We start from the raw sequence: 14,016 nt of genomic DNA on the forward strand, positions 1-14,016 counted from the left end.
TATAAGGAAGCAATGGCGAGGCATCACCAATACAACTGGATAGCTTCACAGGAGTTCCTACTCTAAATAATCATGTTCCATATTCTCTTAGGAGGGCAACTCAATACAGAAAATAAGACATGTTTGTTTAGGAAAGTGGAAAAAGAGGCTGAGGGAATAAGAAAGTGACTAAAAGGGAAAAACTTCAACTCAGAACACTAGTACTTGTGAAATTGGAGGCATACCCTCTGTGAAATAAAAAGCAGATGGGCTCCAAAAAATGGAAAGATTCGTTTTAAGATAGACATGAGAGGAATAAATAGGAAAGCCTGTATATGGAATGCTGATATTCTGCTTATCTGAGAAGCTATGTCCCAAGGATGGTCTTTTGACTCTCCCAGGACAGAAACAGTTGCTCCCTTTTACAGAAGAGTAAAATAAAAAAGAACAGCCTCAGTCACAAGAGAAGGACCTGATCACATTTTGGGTTCACAGGTGGAAAGAAAAAGAAGAGTTGGTCAGATCCCTGACTATGGAATCTGGAACAGCTCTGACAAGTCATGGCTGCACTGTTCACTGAGTCTGGAGTTTTAAAGGGAACTAGGGAAAAGGAGCTGGTGTAGATAGAAAGCATTTGTCTGGCTGCCAGGCAGAAAGACTCCATCTGAAAATTCCTGGTTAAAATAACTAGGAACAGAAATGAGAAACTCCTCTGCCACTATACTAGCAGCAGACTATATGTTTTCTGAGTCTATTTTTAAGTACTCCAAAATAATAGACTGTAATATATTACAAGCATTATCAGAAGCAATGATTCAACCAGCCCTTCTTCACATCTCATGAGAAACTATCTCCATTATGTATTTAAAAGATGGCAATTATAGTATTATAAATACTACTTTCCTTTTCCTTTTTTCCTTTTCCCGTTATTTCCCTTTTCCTTCTCTCTCTCTTTTTTTTTTTTTTTTTTTTTTTTGGAGACAGGGTCTCACTCTATCACCCAGGTTGGAGTGCAGTGGCACGAACACAGCTCACTGCAGGTTCAATCTCCCAGGCTTAATGAATCCTCCCACCTTAGCCTCCCGAGTAGCTGACATGATAGGTGTGCACCACCACACCTGGCTAATTTTTCTGTAGATTTTATAGAAATGGAGTTTCACTATATTCCCCAAGCTTTTCTCAAATTCCTCAGCTCAAGTGATCCTCCCACCCTGGCCTTCCAAAGTGTTGGGATTACAGGCATGAGCCACCATGCCTGGCCTTTCCTGTGTCTTTCTATAATATATGATGCTACTAAATCACTAAGAATAAGCAAATATTATTTTCACCAGAAAGGTGAAAATTTGCTATTTTCCCCATGATTACTTTTTGACCAGTTCTGCATCCAATTATATAGCTGATTCCTGGAAACAATGGTTAAAATTTAAGTCGAGAGGCCGGGCGCGGTGGCTCACGCCTGTAATCCCAGCACTTTGGGAGGCCGAGACGGGCGGATCACGAGGTCAGGAGATCGAGACCATCCTGGCTAACACGGTGAAACCCCGTCTCTACTAAAAAATACAAAAAACTAGCCGGGCGAGGTGGTGGGCGCCTATAGTCCCAGCTACTCGGGAGGCTGAGGCAGGAGAATGGCGTGAACCCGGGAGGCGGAGCTTGAAGTGAGCTGAGATCCGGCCACTGCACTCCAGCCTGGGTGACAGAGCGAGACTCCGTCTCAAAAAAAAAAAAAAAAAAAAAAAAAAAAAAAAAAAATTTAAGTCGAGAACAAGGTTTACAAGTTCGGTTTATTTGACCACAACCTTAGAACCTACTGCTTCATTAGTATCAAACTCTGAGTGCAAAATTATTGCTAAGTTAAATACAAAATTTGCTAATTTAAATACAATCTATATTATATATCCACCTTCACCTTATTCTCAATCTAACTGCTATCTCCTCTACATTATCTCTATCCTACCTCACAACCACAATTTCTTTACAAAACTGTACTTTCCATTTGACTATAAAAGTTTGTACAAATTATAATTAACCTCACTAAGTATCAATGGAATTACTATTCCCCAGTGTAAGTAATAAAAGTAGATGGAAAATCATGCCAAATCCATATATAAATGCTCTAACATTTCCCAGAAAGACACTTTCACATAAGGTGACATGAAGTACATTTAAGTCTAGCTAAATATCCAACCTCTACAGTGGTCACTTGCTCTGGCAGTTGTAACTATTTTGATTATCCTAAGTGGTCCAGGAAAACCAATACATGCAGAAACATAATTTTGCTGAGAAACAAATGTGAATCACACATGCTGTAAGGCTTAAAGGGAAGAACTCATGCCCAAGACCTGCCAATCACCCAGTAGCTCAAAGGCCTATTACATTTTTTAATGAATCATTCTTAATTTTTTTTAAAGAAAATTACTTACTCCAGAAGAATATTATTCATATCCTGTGTAAAGAATTTTTTCCTTCCTTCTTCATCAAAAAGTTTGGCAGCCTAGAGAAACAAGAAAGATGGTCATAATTCAAAATAAGCGATTACTCTATTTTGTATTCTTAGGACACATGTTCAAAGGTTTTTTGGTTTTTGTTTTGTTTTATTTTTTGAGATAGGGCCTCACTATGTTGCCCAGGTTGGTATCAAACTCCTGGGCTCAAGCAATCCTCCCACCTTACAGTTTCCCAAGTAGCTGGGATTATAGGTATGTACCACTGTGCCCTGCTGCAATAAACAATTACTTTGAGATTAATATCTAATGAAAAAAAAAAAAGAAGTTCCTATCAGAACACCAAATGAGTTGTGATGAACAGAGAGGCAAAGCCATTTGAGAGATTCAAGTTCAGCTGGGTACTGTGTAAGTTTCCTTCTGCTACTGTAACAAACTACAAACTTTTTGGCTTAAAACAAGAGAAATCTATCCTTCCTCAGTCCAAAGTACAAAGTCAGTATCACTGGGCTGAAATCAAGGTGTCAGCAGGCCCATGGTCCCTCCAGAGGCTCTTAACCTTGATGGGAATTGATCTGTTTGTTTTTCATATTCTTAGGATCACAACTTTTACAGATTTTTTAAATATCGGCCGGGTGCAGTGGCCCACATCTGTAATCCCAGCACTTTGGGAGGCTGAAGCAGGAGATCAAGACCATCCTGGCTAACACAATGAAACCCCATCTCTACTAAAAATACAAAAAATTAGTCAGGTGTGGTGGCACGCGCCTGTAGTCCCAGCTACTTGGGAGGCTGAGGCAGGAATCACCTGAACCCGGGAGGCGGAGGTTGCAGGGAGGTGGAGGGTGCAGAGAACTGAGATCGCACCACTGCACTCCGTCTCAAAACAAACAAACAAAAATAGTGTAGGATTAAAAAAAAAGAAAAGGTCCAAATCGTGTGATCGACCCACACTGAAGCTGCAGACTTCTACGAGCAGACAAAAGAATCTGGTGCCATATCTAACTTGAATCCAAGAAGATAGATCTATGACTCTGTCCTTAAGGAGTCACTGACATAATTATTAATAGAGTTAGCTACATTCCATGAGGACTGCTGACCAGGATACAGTCAATCATCCAGCTGAAATGTGTGGCTGGAGGCAGTGTGCTATGTTTTGGGAAAAAAAATAATCTTAGATATAGTCAACAACAACAAAAAAATCAGTAGAGTTGGTAATCTCTAAGAGGAAGTTAAAAAGTCAAACGTAGTGAAAAAGTAATATGGAATCAATAGTACAACTGTTGAAATAAAGGATTTTTTAAAAGGTCATTTAACTGATGATTTGGTGAAGGCAAAAACAATATTTTTTATTTTTTATTTATTTTTGTTTGTTTGTTTGTTTTTTTGAGACGGAGTCTCGCTCTGTCGCCCAGGCTGGAGTGCAGTGGCCAGATCTCAGCTCACTGCAAGCTCCGCCTCCTGGGTTCACGCCATTCTCCTGCCTCAGCCTCCCGAGTAGCTGGGACTACAGGCGCCCGCCACCTCGCCCGGCTAGTTTTTTGTATAAAAACAATATTTTTTAAAAAGTAATGTGAATAATAAATTAGTACCGCCTATTTTTAAATTCAATCACCATCACAGGTCATAAAAGGTATCAAACTGCAAATTAAGTTATAATGTCTCCATGATGTATCTATAGTACTTACCAAAGCCTAATGTGAATAAAAAATAGATTTCCTTTGAGTAAAAACATCTAGAAGAATTTCTGATAGAATTTTAAACTTTATAACCGCAAGACTTTTTATATGACCTAGCTATAGAAAATTAGATTTAGTCATCCAGTAGTTACACACGTATATAAACAAAAATGTCATACAACAATACTTTTGGAACCTACTTTTGATGTATTAGCACGTATTCCTATCCTTTTTTTTTTTTTTTTTTTTTTTTGAGGTGGAGTCTCGCTCTGTCGCCCAGGCTGGAGTGCAGTGGCGCGATCTCGGCTCACTGCAAGCTCCGCCTCCCGGGTTCCCGCCATTCTCCTGCCTCAGCCTCCCGAGTAGCTGGGACTACAGGCGCCGCCACCACGCCCGGCTAATTTTTTTTGTATTTTTAGTGGAGACGGGGTTTCATTGTGTTAGCCAGGATGGTCTCGATCTCCTGACCTCGTGATCCGCCCGTCTCGGCCTCCCAAAGTGCTGGGATTACAGGCTTGAGCCACCGCGCCCGGCCTTTTTTTTTTTTTTTGAGATGGAGTCTTGCTCTGTTGCCCAGGCTGGAGTGCAGTGGCAGGCTCAGCTCACCACAACCTCTGCATCCCGGGTTCAAGCGATTCTCCTGCCTCAGCCTCCCAACTAGTTGGGATTACAGGCGCCTGCCACCATGCGGGGCTAATTTTTGTATTTTTAGTAGAGATGGGGTTTCACCATGTTGCCTAGGCTGGTCTCAAACTCCCGACCTCAGGTGATCTGCCCACCTCAGCCTCCCAAAGCGCTGGGATTACAGGTGTGAGCCACCGCACCTGGCCATTTTTATTTCATTTTTTAAATATGCTGGCCTTTACCTTCTATTGTGATTTCCAACCCATTGATAAGTCTCAATCCACAGTTCAAAAAACAAGATACTGTTTCCATATCTATTTACTAAAGAATAAGCTCCTTGAGGGTAGGGCTATAATTCACTTAACTTTGTATCCTTGGTATGCAGTTTGAGTGTTGAAATTCAGCATACATACCCTTCTCTTTCATATTTGATATATATATACATACAATACATATAATTTATTTTCCTAAATTCACAAAATGAGGCAAATACTTTGGCTATCTTGTGTATTTTGATTATCCATAGGTTTATTAATTCTTGCTGTGATTTCCAAGGTAACAGAAAGGAGACAGAAAGGAGATGTCTCACTTTCTATACACGTTACTGCCTACCATGTGTCTGACTTCATGCTCATCACCATGTTTAACCTTCGTAACAGCCAAAAAAGATGGTGTTGCAGTCCCTATCTTATAAATAAGGAACTAACACACAGGACTGGTTCTTGCTAAATAAATGATAAGCCATTATTAATAATTACACCTTGAAAAACCTGAATTGCATCATTAGCACTTTTTAAAACCTAAAAGAAACTAAGATTATAGAGATGGGGCCACATGGGATAACAAAATACCTATGCCATCTACTCTAGAGTCAGGTGAATCCTATTTAATAATAAAAGAATCAACTCTATTGATGTTATCACTAAGATATTTCTATTTATTTATTTGGGTTTTCTTTCTTTTTTTGAGACGGAGTCTTGCTCTGTCACCCAGGCTGGAGTGTAGTGGCACAATCTCGGCTCACTGAAACCTCGACCTCCCAGGTTCAAGCAATTCTCTGCCTCAGCCTCCCAAGTAGCTGGCATTACAGGCACGCATCACCACGCCCACCTAATTTTTTTTTTGTATTTTTAGTAGAGACAGGGTTTCACCATATTGACCAGGCTAGTCTCAAACTCCTGACCTCAAGTGGTTCACCCGCCTTGGCCTTCCAAAGTGCTAGGATTACATGCATGTGCCATCACGCCCAGCCAGTTATTTCTATTTAAAAGAAAAGGTCTAGGCCGGGTGCGGTGGGTCATGCCTGTAATCCCAGCACTTTGGGAGGTCGAAGCAGGCAGTTCACCTGAGGTCAGGAATTCAAGACCAGCCTGGCCAACATGGTGAAACCCCATCTCTACTAAACATACAAAAATTAGCTGGGGGAGGTGGTGGGCGCCTGTAATACCAGATACTCAGGAGGCTGAGGCAGGAGAATCACTTGAACCCAGGAGGTGGAATTTGCAGTGAGCAGAGCACGCCACTGCACTCCAGCCTGGGCGATGGACCGAGGCTTCGTCTCAAAAAAAAGAAAGGTCTAAAAGGAAACATGGAAAATAAAAAGTTATAAAAATGTTGGGATTGTAGGTTATTATCTTTTAAAAAACAAAAGCAATTATATCAGTGTTATGTGGAAAATAAAAACAAACAAAAGCATCAATTCTCATGTTTGTGCAGCAAATAAAAAGCAAGAGAATTATTACACTTACTACACGAAGGTCTTCAATACGTTTTTCAAGAAGTACAGGTAGACCCTCTGGGAGTGTAGGTACCACTTTGGGCATAACCTGAGAAGTGTAGGTTGGCTGGGTGGTGGTTCCATTTTCACCCCCCGATTCAGATAGGGGGCTACCGTCAGAAGCAGCATCCAGTAATCTGTCGAAGTCGAAATCATCTAGCATCTCTAGGGCATTTTCAGCTTCCTGAAACAGCTCATGTTCATTTGTGCTAACAAAAATGGGAAGGTCTGGATCAGTGCTGCTCAGATTTAAGTCCGGGACATCATTCCCCAGTGCTGCAGCAGCACATGGGGGTTTATTTAGAGAGGGGGTTGACAAGGTCACTGGGACTTTGGGGTTAGACTCCTTCTTTAATGCATCCTTCTCTTTCTGGAATTTTCTGATCATGGCAGCCAGAGAAAGAGAATCTTTAAAACGTTTCTTCTTTTTTTCAGACTTGTGTGAATTTAGAGCCACAACTCTGTGAAGAAAAAAAATGATCAGTTAGGCTATGTGTGATTTTAAAGTGTCAAATAAATAAGCAGGCACAGAATTAAAATAATCATTTGACAGGTGACAGAGCAGTTTTCTTAATTTCTTATTAACTTATACCATTACAATAGCATCTTCTTCAGAATAATCTGGAATGTCACCCATGAAAGGCAAATAGGTAAATGGCCATTATAGTGAAGAAAATGTGGAAACAGCTCAGTTTAGCTATTACTTCCTCCTAGAAATCTTTTCTAAATCCTATAGCTTAAATGCTTCTATGTGCACTACAGAACCTAAAAGGTTATTAGCATCTTGAAGGCAGCCCCATGTTTCAGTCACTGTTATACAACCCAAACCCTACATCAGTGCCTCGTATACAGCAGGGTACTTAATAAATATTAGCTGAATACATGAATAAGTTATAAAGTTGAAAAACAACACATTCAATAAAAGGGATTACTTGTAGCCTACGTTCCCAAAGAAGTCTACTTGTAAATAATGAACATTTAAGACAACCATTAGTAATACATACATTTTTTCTCCTAATTTTTTAATGACTGTAATCCCAAGTTTTAGAGGGAGAGAAATACCCCCTACATCAACCTTATGGATATTGATAACCCAAAATTCAGATGCGCCTCCACTGCTAAGTAGAGTAAGAAAATTCGGCCTCTCGCAAGTGTCTTTCCCTTAGCTCTGTGAAAAAAGCCACAGAGAAGTCAAGGCAATTGGTAATTTTTGACTACATTATACAAATATTTTGTTCTTCTGATGTAAGGCTTCTGAGAAATTCTATTTCGTTTTTAGCAGCAATATCATTAATACTAGCTATATACTGGCTGTGTGCAGTGGCTCATGCCTGTAATCCCAGCACTTCGGGAGGCTGAGGCTAGTGAATCACTTGAGCCCAGGAGTTCAAGACCAGCCTAGGTAACACAGCGAAACACCATCTGTACAAAAATATAAAAATTAGCCAGGCATAGTGGTACATGCCTATAGTCCCAGCTACTCAGGTAGTTGAGGCAGGAGGATCCCTTGATCCCAGGAGGTTGAGGCTGCAGTGAGCCATGATTGTGCCAGAAGACCCTGTCTCAAGGAGGGAAAAAAAAAAAGAACAGCTATATACAATCAATGAAAATTTTGGCTGCGTGCAGTGGGTGGCTCACGTCTGTAATCCCAGCACTTTGGGAGGCTGAGGGAGGCGGAATACCTGAAGTCAGGAGTTTGAGACCAGCCTGGCCAACATAGTGAAACCCTCATGTTTCACTACTAAAATATTCTCTACTAAAAATAGAAAAATTAGCTGGGTGTGATGGCATACACCTGTAATCCCAGCTACTTGGGAGACTGAGGCACAAGAATCGCTTGAACCCAGCAGACGGAAGTTGCGGTGAGCCTAGATTGGGCCACTGTATTCCAGCCTGGGTGATAGAATGAGAATCTGTCTCCAATCAATCAATCAATCAATCAAATAAAAATTTTAAATATTAGAACAACCATAAATTGTTCCCATATAGGCTACTGCTAATCCTCATTCCCCAGGCATCTTAGTTTTAGTACCAAAAGATTAGAACAGTTTTTTCAATGTTTATAACATCTTTTCAAACTGGTTCTTGTTGGTAAAAGTTATAATGAGCAAAATACTTAATGAACCAATCTATAAATTTCATCTAAAACACTCAGTCTCTAAGATTACAAGGCCTTCTACTTATGAACAAATACTACAGTAGTATTAAATATAAGTCACTAATATTTGTCAATAACGTACTAAATTAGACTCAGCTAAGTTGAATTAGTTAATGGCAAGATATCTTTCTAAAGGGAGAGACAGTTATACTGTGACACCAGTTCCCTTCTTAGGTTTAACTGAACGTACCCCAGTTGTTTGGGTACTTTTTTCCTTGGCTTCTTCTCCTTTTCCCCTTCCTCTTTCCGCTTCCGCTTCTTCATCTCAATATCATCTTCTTTTATTTTGGGGACCTGCAAAATGGTAAAAGAATGATCATTTATGAAAGTATCAATGCTTTACTCTTTGATGTTAGCAATCCAGCATTAGCAGTGGTTTTTCTCAAATGTCAGTGTGCATTACAATCACTTGTTATAAATGCAGATCCTTGGGGTTCAAGAGCACTCTCACCTCCGGTTTCGATTCAGTTATCTGGGTTAGGACCTCATAATTTGCATTTTAAACAAGCATTCTGGTGATTCCGGTATAAGTAAGTCTTTGGACCACACTTCAAGAAACATTTATCGGCCGGGCGCGGTGGCTCAAGCCTGTAATCCCAGCACTTTGGGAGGCCGAGACGGGCGGATCACGAGGTCAGGAGATCGAGACCATCCTGGCTAACACAATGAAACCCCGTCTCCACTAAAAATACAAAAAAATTAGCCGGGCGTGGTGGCGGCGCCTGTAGTCCCAGCTACTCGGGAGGCTGAGGCAGGAGAATGGCGGGAACCCGGGAGGCGGAGCTTGCAGTGAGCCGAGATCGCGCCACTGCACTCCAGCCTGGGCGACAGAGTGAGACTCCGCCTCAAAAAAAAAAAAAAAAAAAAGAAACATTTATCTAAGGACACTCTATCTTTCCCAAAGACAATGTATACAAATTCTATAGAGTTTGCTACAAATGACATCTCAGGAAAGGTAACAGCTATTAGTCATTTCTATAGGAAGTCTTAACCTATCCGAGAAATATAACCTTCTCCCAGTAACAGTAAATTATTAGCCCACATTTGTAAAGAGAAGTTTTTCAAAGAAAATATAATTCTATGATGTAAATACCAATTTTCCCGTATCTACATAATTTAATTTTAAAGCATGTAACTATATATCCATGACACAATGGTTTGTATTTTACTTTTCCTTACATTCACACTTGTGACACAAGTAACATTAAAAAAAAATCCTAATAACTGAACATTCTCATTACTGTTGCAATGTTTGATAAACTCACTTTGGGTGGCTTGTGCTTTTGGTTGTCTGTAATATCATCTTCTTCAGTATCTGAAGCTTGGCGAAACTGTAGAGTGCCAGTGTTGATATAAAAGCCTCCATATTTTGTTGTTAGAGAAGCGGGAACTAATTCGTCATACTAGATTAAAAAAAAAAGTTTCAGCTATATCCTATTGTCTTTAACTCTATAAATGTCAAAGAAATTCATCCACCATGGCAGCATCTCCCTTAAATCCTAACTGCAACACAGACTGCAATGAGGATGTTTGTAAAATAAATTTAGAAAAAGTTACTATCTGGAATAAAAATTAGCTCTGATAATTTGGTATAAGAAAAAAACTTCTGAAATAATAAATTCTAAATATATCACCTGCTGAGAAAAATTTAAGGATCACTGATACTATTCCTTTTTTTTTTTTTTCCCACTGCTACTATTCTTAATGACAAATGGTTCTGATGAGAAATCAAGTTTAAAAAGATGACTAAGTGTCCAGATAAGGAGTAAATTTCATTTCCTACCATAAGGAGATTTTATAAAGAATAACAAAACTGGCTGGGCATGGTAGCTGGAGCCTATAATCCCAGCACTTTGGGAGGTGGAGGGAGGCGGATCACCTGGGGTCAGGAGTTCAAGACCAGCCTGGCCAACATGGTGAAACCCCGTCTCTACTAAAAATACCAAAAAGTAGCCGGGCTTACGCCTGTAATCCCAGCGACTTAGAAGGCTGAGACAGGAGAATCCCTTGAACCTGGGAGGTGGAGGTTGCAGTGTGCCAAGATTGCACCATTGCACAACAAGAGCAAAACTCAGTCTAAAAAAACAAAAAACAACACAACATTTTATTTAACAGAAACTTTTTTCTTCCTGTCTTAGCCATATGCTTTTAAGTGGAGAAAATTTTAAAAACATTTAATTTAGGCCAGGCATGTTGGCTCACGCCTGTAATCCCAGCACTTTGGGAGGCCAAGGCGGGAGGATCATGAGGTCAGGAGTTCAAGACCAGCCTGGCCAACATAGTGAAATCCCATCTCTACTAAAAATACAAAAAGAAAATTAGCCGGTGGGGTGGGGGTGCCTGTAGTCCCAGCTACTTGGGAGGCTGAGGCAGGAGAATCGCTTGAACCCGGGAGGTGGAGGTTGCAGTGAGCCGAGATCATACCACTGCACTCCAGACTGGGTGACACAGTGAGACTGTGTCTCAGAAATAAAAAGAGAAAGAAAGAAAAACAGCAAATACATTTTAGAAAAAGAATAGCACATATTTTAAAAGAAGAATAGCACAGAAAAACAACTGCCCTGTTCAGAAAGCACATACTTGAGGACCTAGAATGAGGAGGCACTTTGCTTGGAGAAAGGAACTCAATTTGTTTAAATCACACTTATGTCCCCAAAGGCTGGATCTTAAGGTTTACCATTACCTCACCTGATAAAGATGGGTAAAAAGCAAACATTAAGTGAAGAACAACTTAACTAATGAAGGTGTTCAAAGTAGGAAATAAAAAAGGAACTTATCTGATTGCAGAAAGATATCTGTTACCTGGGATCTCCAGACCTCTACTTCCGAGGTTCTTCACATTATCTAACTAGTCTTTAAGAAAGTCAGATTTTTAGGGAAACTTCTTTGCCATGGGCAAGGAATATACATACTCTATTAGTTACTGTAAGAATATTAAGGCTAACTACAAAAGCTGTAACTTTAACCTGTATCCTTTTCAATTATATGGAGAATGGAAAAAGGAAGAGGGTCCAGTTCAATTACACTGAATTAAAAAGAAATAAAATGATTGAAGAAAGGTAAAAGAAAAAAATGAACTACCTTCTTATTGCTCTACTTGATACACTACTAGAAAAATCTACTACAAAGAGCTACACTACTATAAAGATCTTGAAGAAAAGGGGCAGGACCATCTGCAAATAAAGAAGTGATGTGAGGAGTGAAGGATTAAAAGTGAAAAGACTGTAATAATTCTGAAAACTAACTGTGACAAGATAAAAACACCTGTACTCTTTGCCTACATTGTTCTGTACCATGTTTTATAATTTTCAATACTTCTTCATATAAATTATTTCATTTGGTCCTCATGATACCCTTGTGAGGTAAAAAAGGCAAATATTACTCCCACTTTAAAAGTGAAAGCCGGGTAAGTACCTTACCAAAGCAATTCTATACACGTTTATGGCAAAGTCAGTGGCTGCCTCCAACCCATCTACTATATCAAGCAGCTTCACGTGGGAGTGAAACATGTTCATCCCCAGGTATCCAGGGCAATTCTGATGTGCTCAAAGTCTGTTTTCTTATGCAGTATTCTGCTGAGCTTTTCCTATCCGAACACTCTTCAGGGGAATACACTCTTTATGAATACTTAGTTTAGCCATTTCAGTAGAATGTATTAAGAGGTAATACACTGAACTTAAGAATTCAAAGTCCTGGATTTCGATTCCTTGCCTATGACTAGCTACTATGACCCAGGGAAAATCACTTAACATCAATTTTGGACGGTTATAAAACAGGGACAATATTACTTCACAAAGTTCTAGTGAAATTTAAAAGAGATTATCTAAATAAATAAAGTGTGATTCATGCCTGGTATCATTAATAATAAATAAAACATTTTCTTTCAGCTCTTTTACAATTTGGTAGCATAAATATGAGACTAAAAATAATCTTCAAAAGCATTTATTTTCAGGTATTTATTTTTAGTAATTAGTGCATGATTCAGAATATATCAAAAATATGCCAACGTGGAAAGCTTATTGGCAATACGATAAATAAAAAGAACAAGAATCATTTGGTTCGACCATAGTTGTTTTATGTCTGAATTATCTCATGAAAAAAAAACAATATGTCAAGGGCAAAGATACTAAGTTATTTTGTAAGTCAAGCAACCTGCATTTCAGTTCAATTTCTTCTTATAAAACAGGAACCTATCTTGTTCAGAAACTAGTTGTATGACTAAACAATTTGTATCTACAAAATTTATCCTAACTTATTAATTAACAGTAGCTTTCAACTTTTCTTCACCACAATCCAAGTGGAAAATACATTACCCATCAAAATCTAGCACACACATACACACACAATAAAAACCGTATAGTCTACCAATGACGTACTAATTCCGATTCTATTTGAGTTCATTTTCTTTAAAAATACCAGTCATGTCCTTTAAGTTGATGTATAATCCAATTATGGGTTACAAAAGTCAGCATGAAAATATCCTAAATGCTACAAAAGGAGATATTGAAAATGCTATTTATAAAAGTTACATACTATATGATTTTCTCTATAAGACATTCTGGAAAAGGTAAAACTATGAAGACAGTTAAGACCAGTAGTTGCCAGTGATTAGGAGGGAAGGAGGAATAAATAGGCAGAGCACAGAAGATATTGAGGGAAGTGATACTATACTTCTGTGTGATACTACCATCGTAGATACATGTCATTATTCATTTGTCCAAACCCACAAAATATACAACCCCAAGAATGAACCCTAATGTGAACTATGGACTTTGGTGACAATGATGTGTCACAATTCGGGCTCATCAACTATAACAAATGTACTACTGTGGTACAGGATGCTGAGAGCGGGGAAGGTAGTGTATGCATGGGGGCAAGGTGTTCATGGAAGCTCTGTACTTTCTGCTCAGTTTTGCTGTGACTCTAAAACTGCTCTAAGAAAATAAAGTTTATTAATTAAAAAAAGCTATTTAAGTGTGAGTACATGTGATGCCCATTTATATATGGCTAAGTTCCTTCTTGGGTTATTTAGAATTCAAAATGTACACATAATATTAACACTTCTACTGATGCTTTGCACTTGCTTCACGTTCTTCAGCTAGTTGACATTCATTACCTTATTTAAGGCTCAATAATTCTGTGAGGTAAGCAAGTCACAGCAGAGAAGACTGGGCAGTGCTGAAAGACTTGCTCCTGGCTACACAGCAAATTAGAAACTGAATTAAGATTATAATCTAGACTTCTTCACTGAGTTACAAATCAAGGTCAAGACTCTGGAAAAACATTCCATGCCCTGATTTATTGGTTGACAATCTTTTTTGTAATACAAAGCCCACTTTACTCCAAAGGGCGCTG

General features: G+C 39.1%; 1 protein-coding gene across 10 annotated transcripts in view; it reads right to left on the reverse strand.

Annotated features, from left to right (window-relative positions):
• The window catches only part of LOC105471299 (ubinuclein 2), a 100,726-nt gene that overhangs the window by 61,660 nt on the left and 25,050 nt on the right, over positions 1–14,016 (reverse strand). For all 10 annotated transcript variants that reach the window (XR_981071.3, XR_981070.3, XR_981069.3 and 7 more), the window contains 4 exons: positions 9,927–10,064; positions 8,852–8,955; positions 6,475–6,964; positions 2,403–2,473 (listed from right to left, as the gene is read on the reverse strand). Coding sequence is in view for 7 of the 10 variants with exons in the window: in XM_071094396.1 (XP_070950497.1) it covers positions 2,403–2,473; positions 6,475–6,964; positions 8,852–8,955; positions 9,927–10,064 (803 nt within the window). In the remaining 3 variants the exon portion in view is untranslated. The remainder of the gene's footprint in view (positions 1–2,402; positions 2,474–6,474; positions 6,965–8,851; positions 8,956–9,926; positions 10,065–14,016) is intronic.

The sequence above is a fragment of the Macaca nemestrina genome, chromosome 4, assembly GCF_043159975.1.
Source record: "Macaca nemestrina isolate mMacNem1 chromosome 4, mMacNem.hap1, whole genome shotgun sequence".
NCBI lineage: Eukaryota > Metazoa > Chordata > Mammalia > Primates > Cercopithecidae > Macaca > Macaca nemestrina.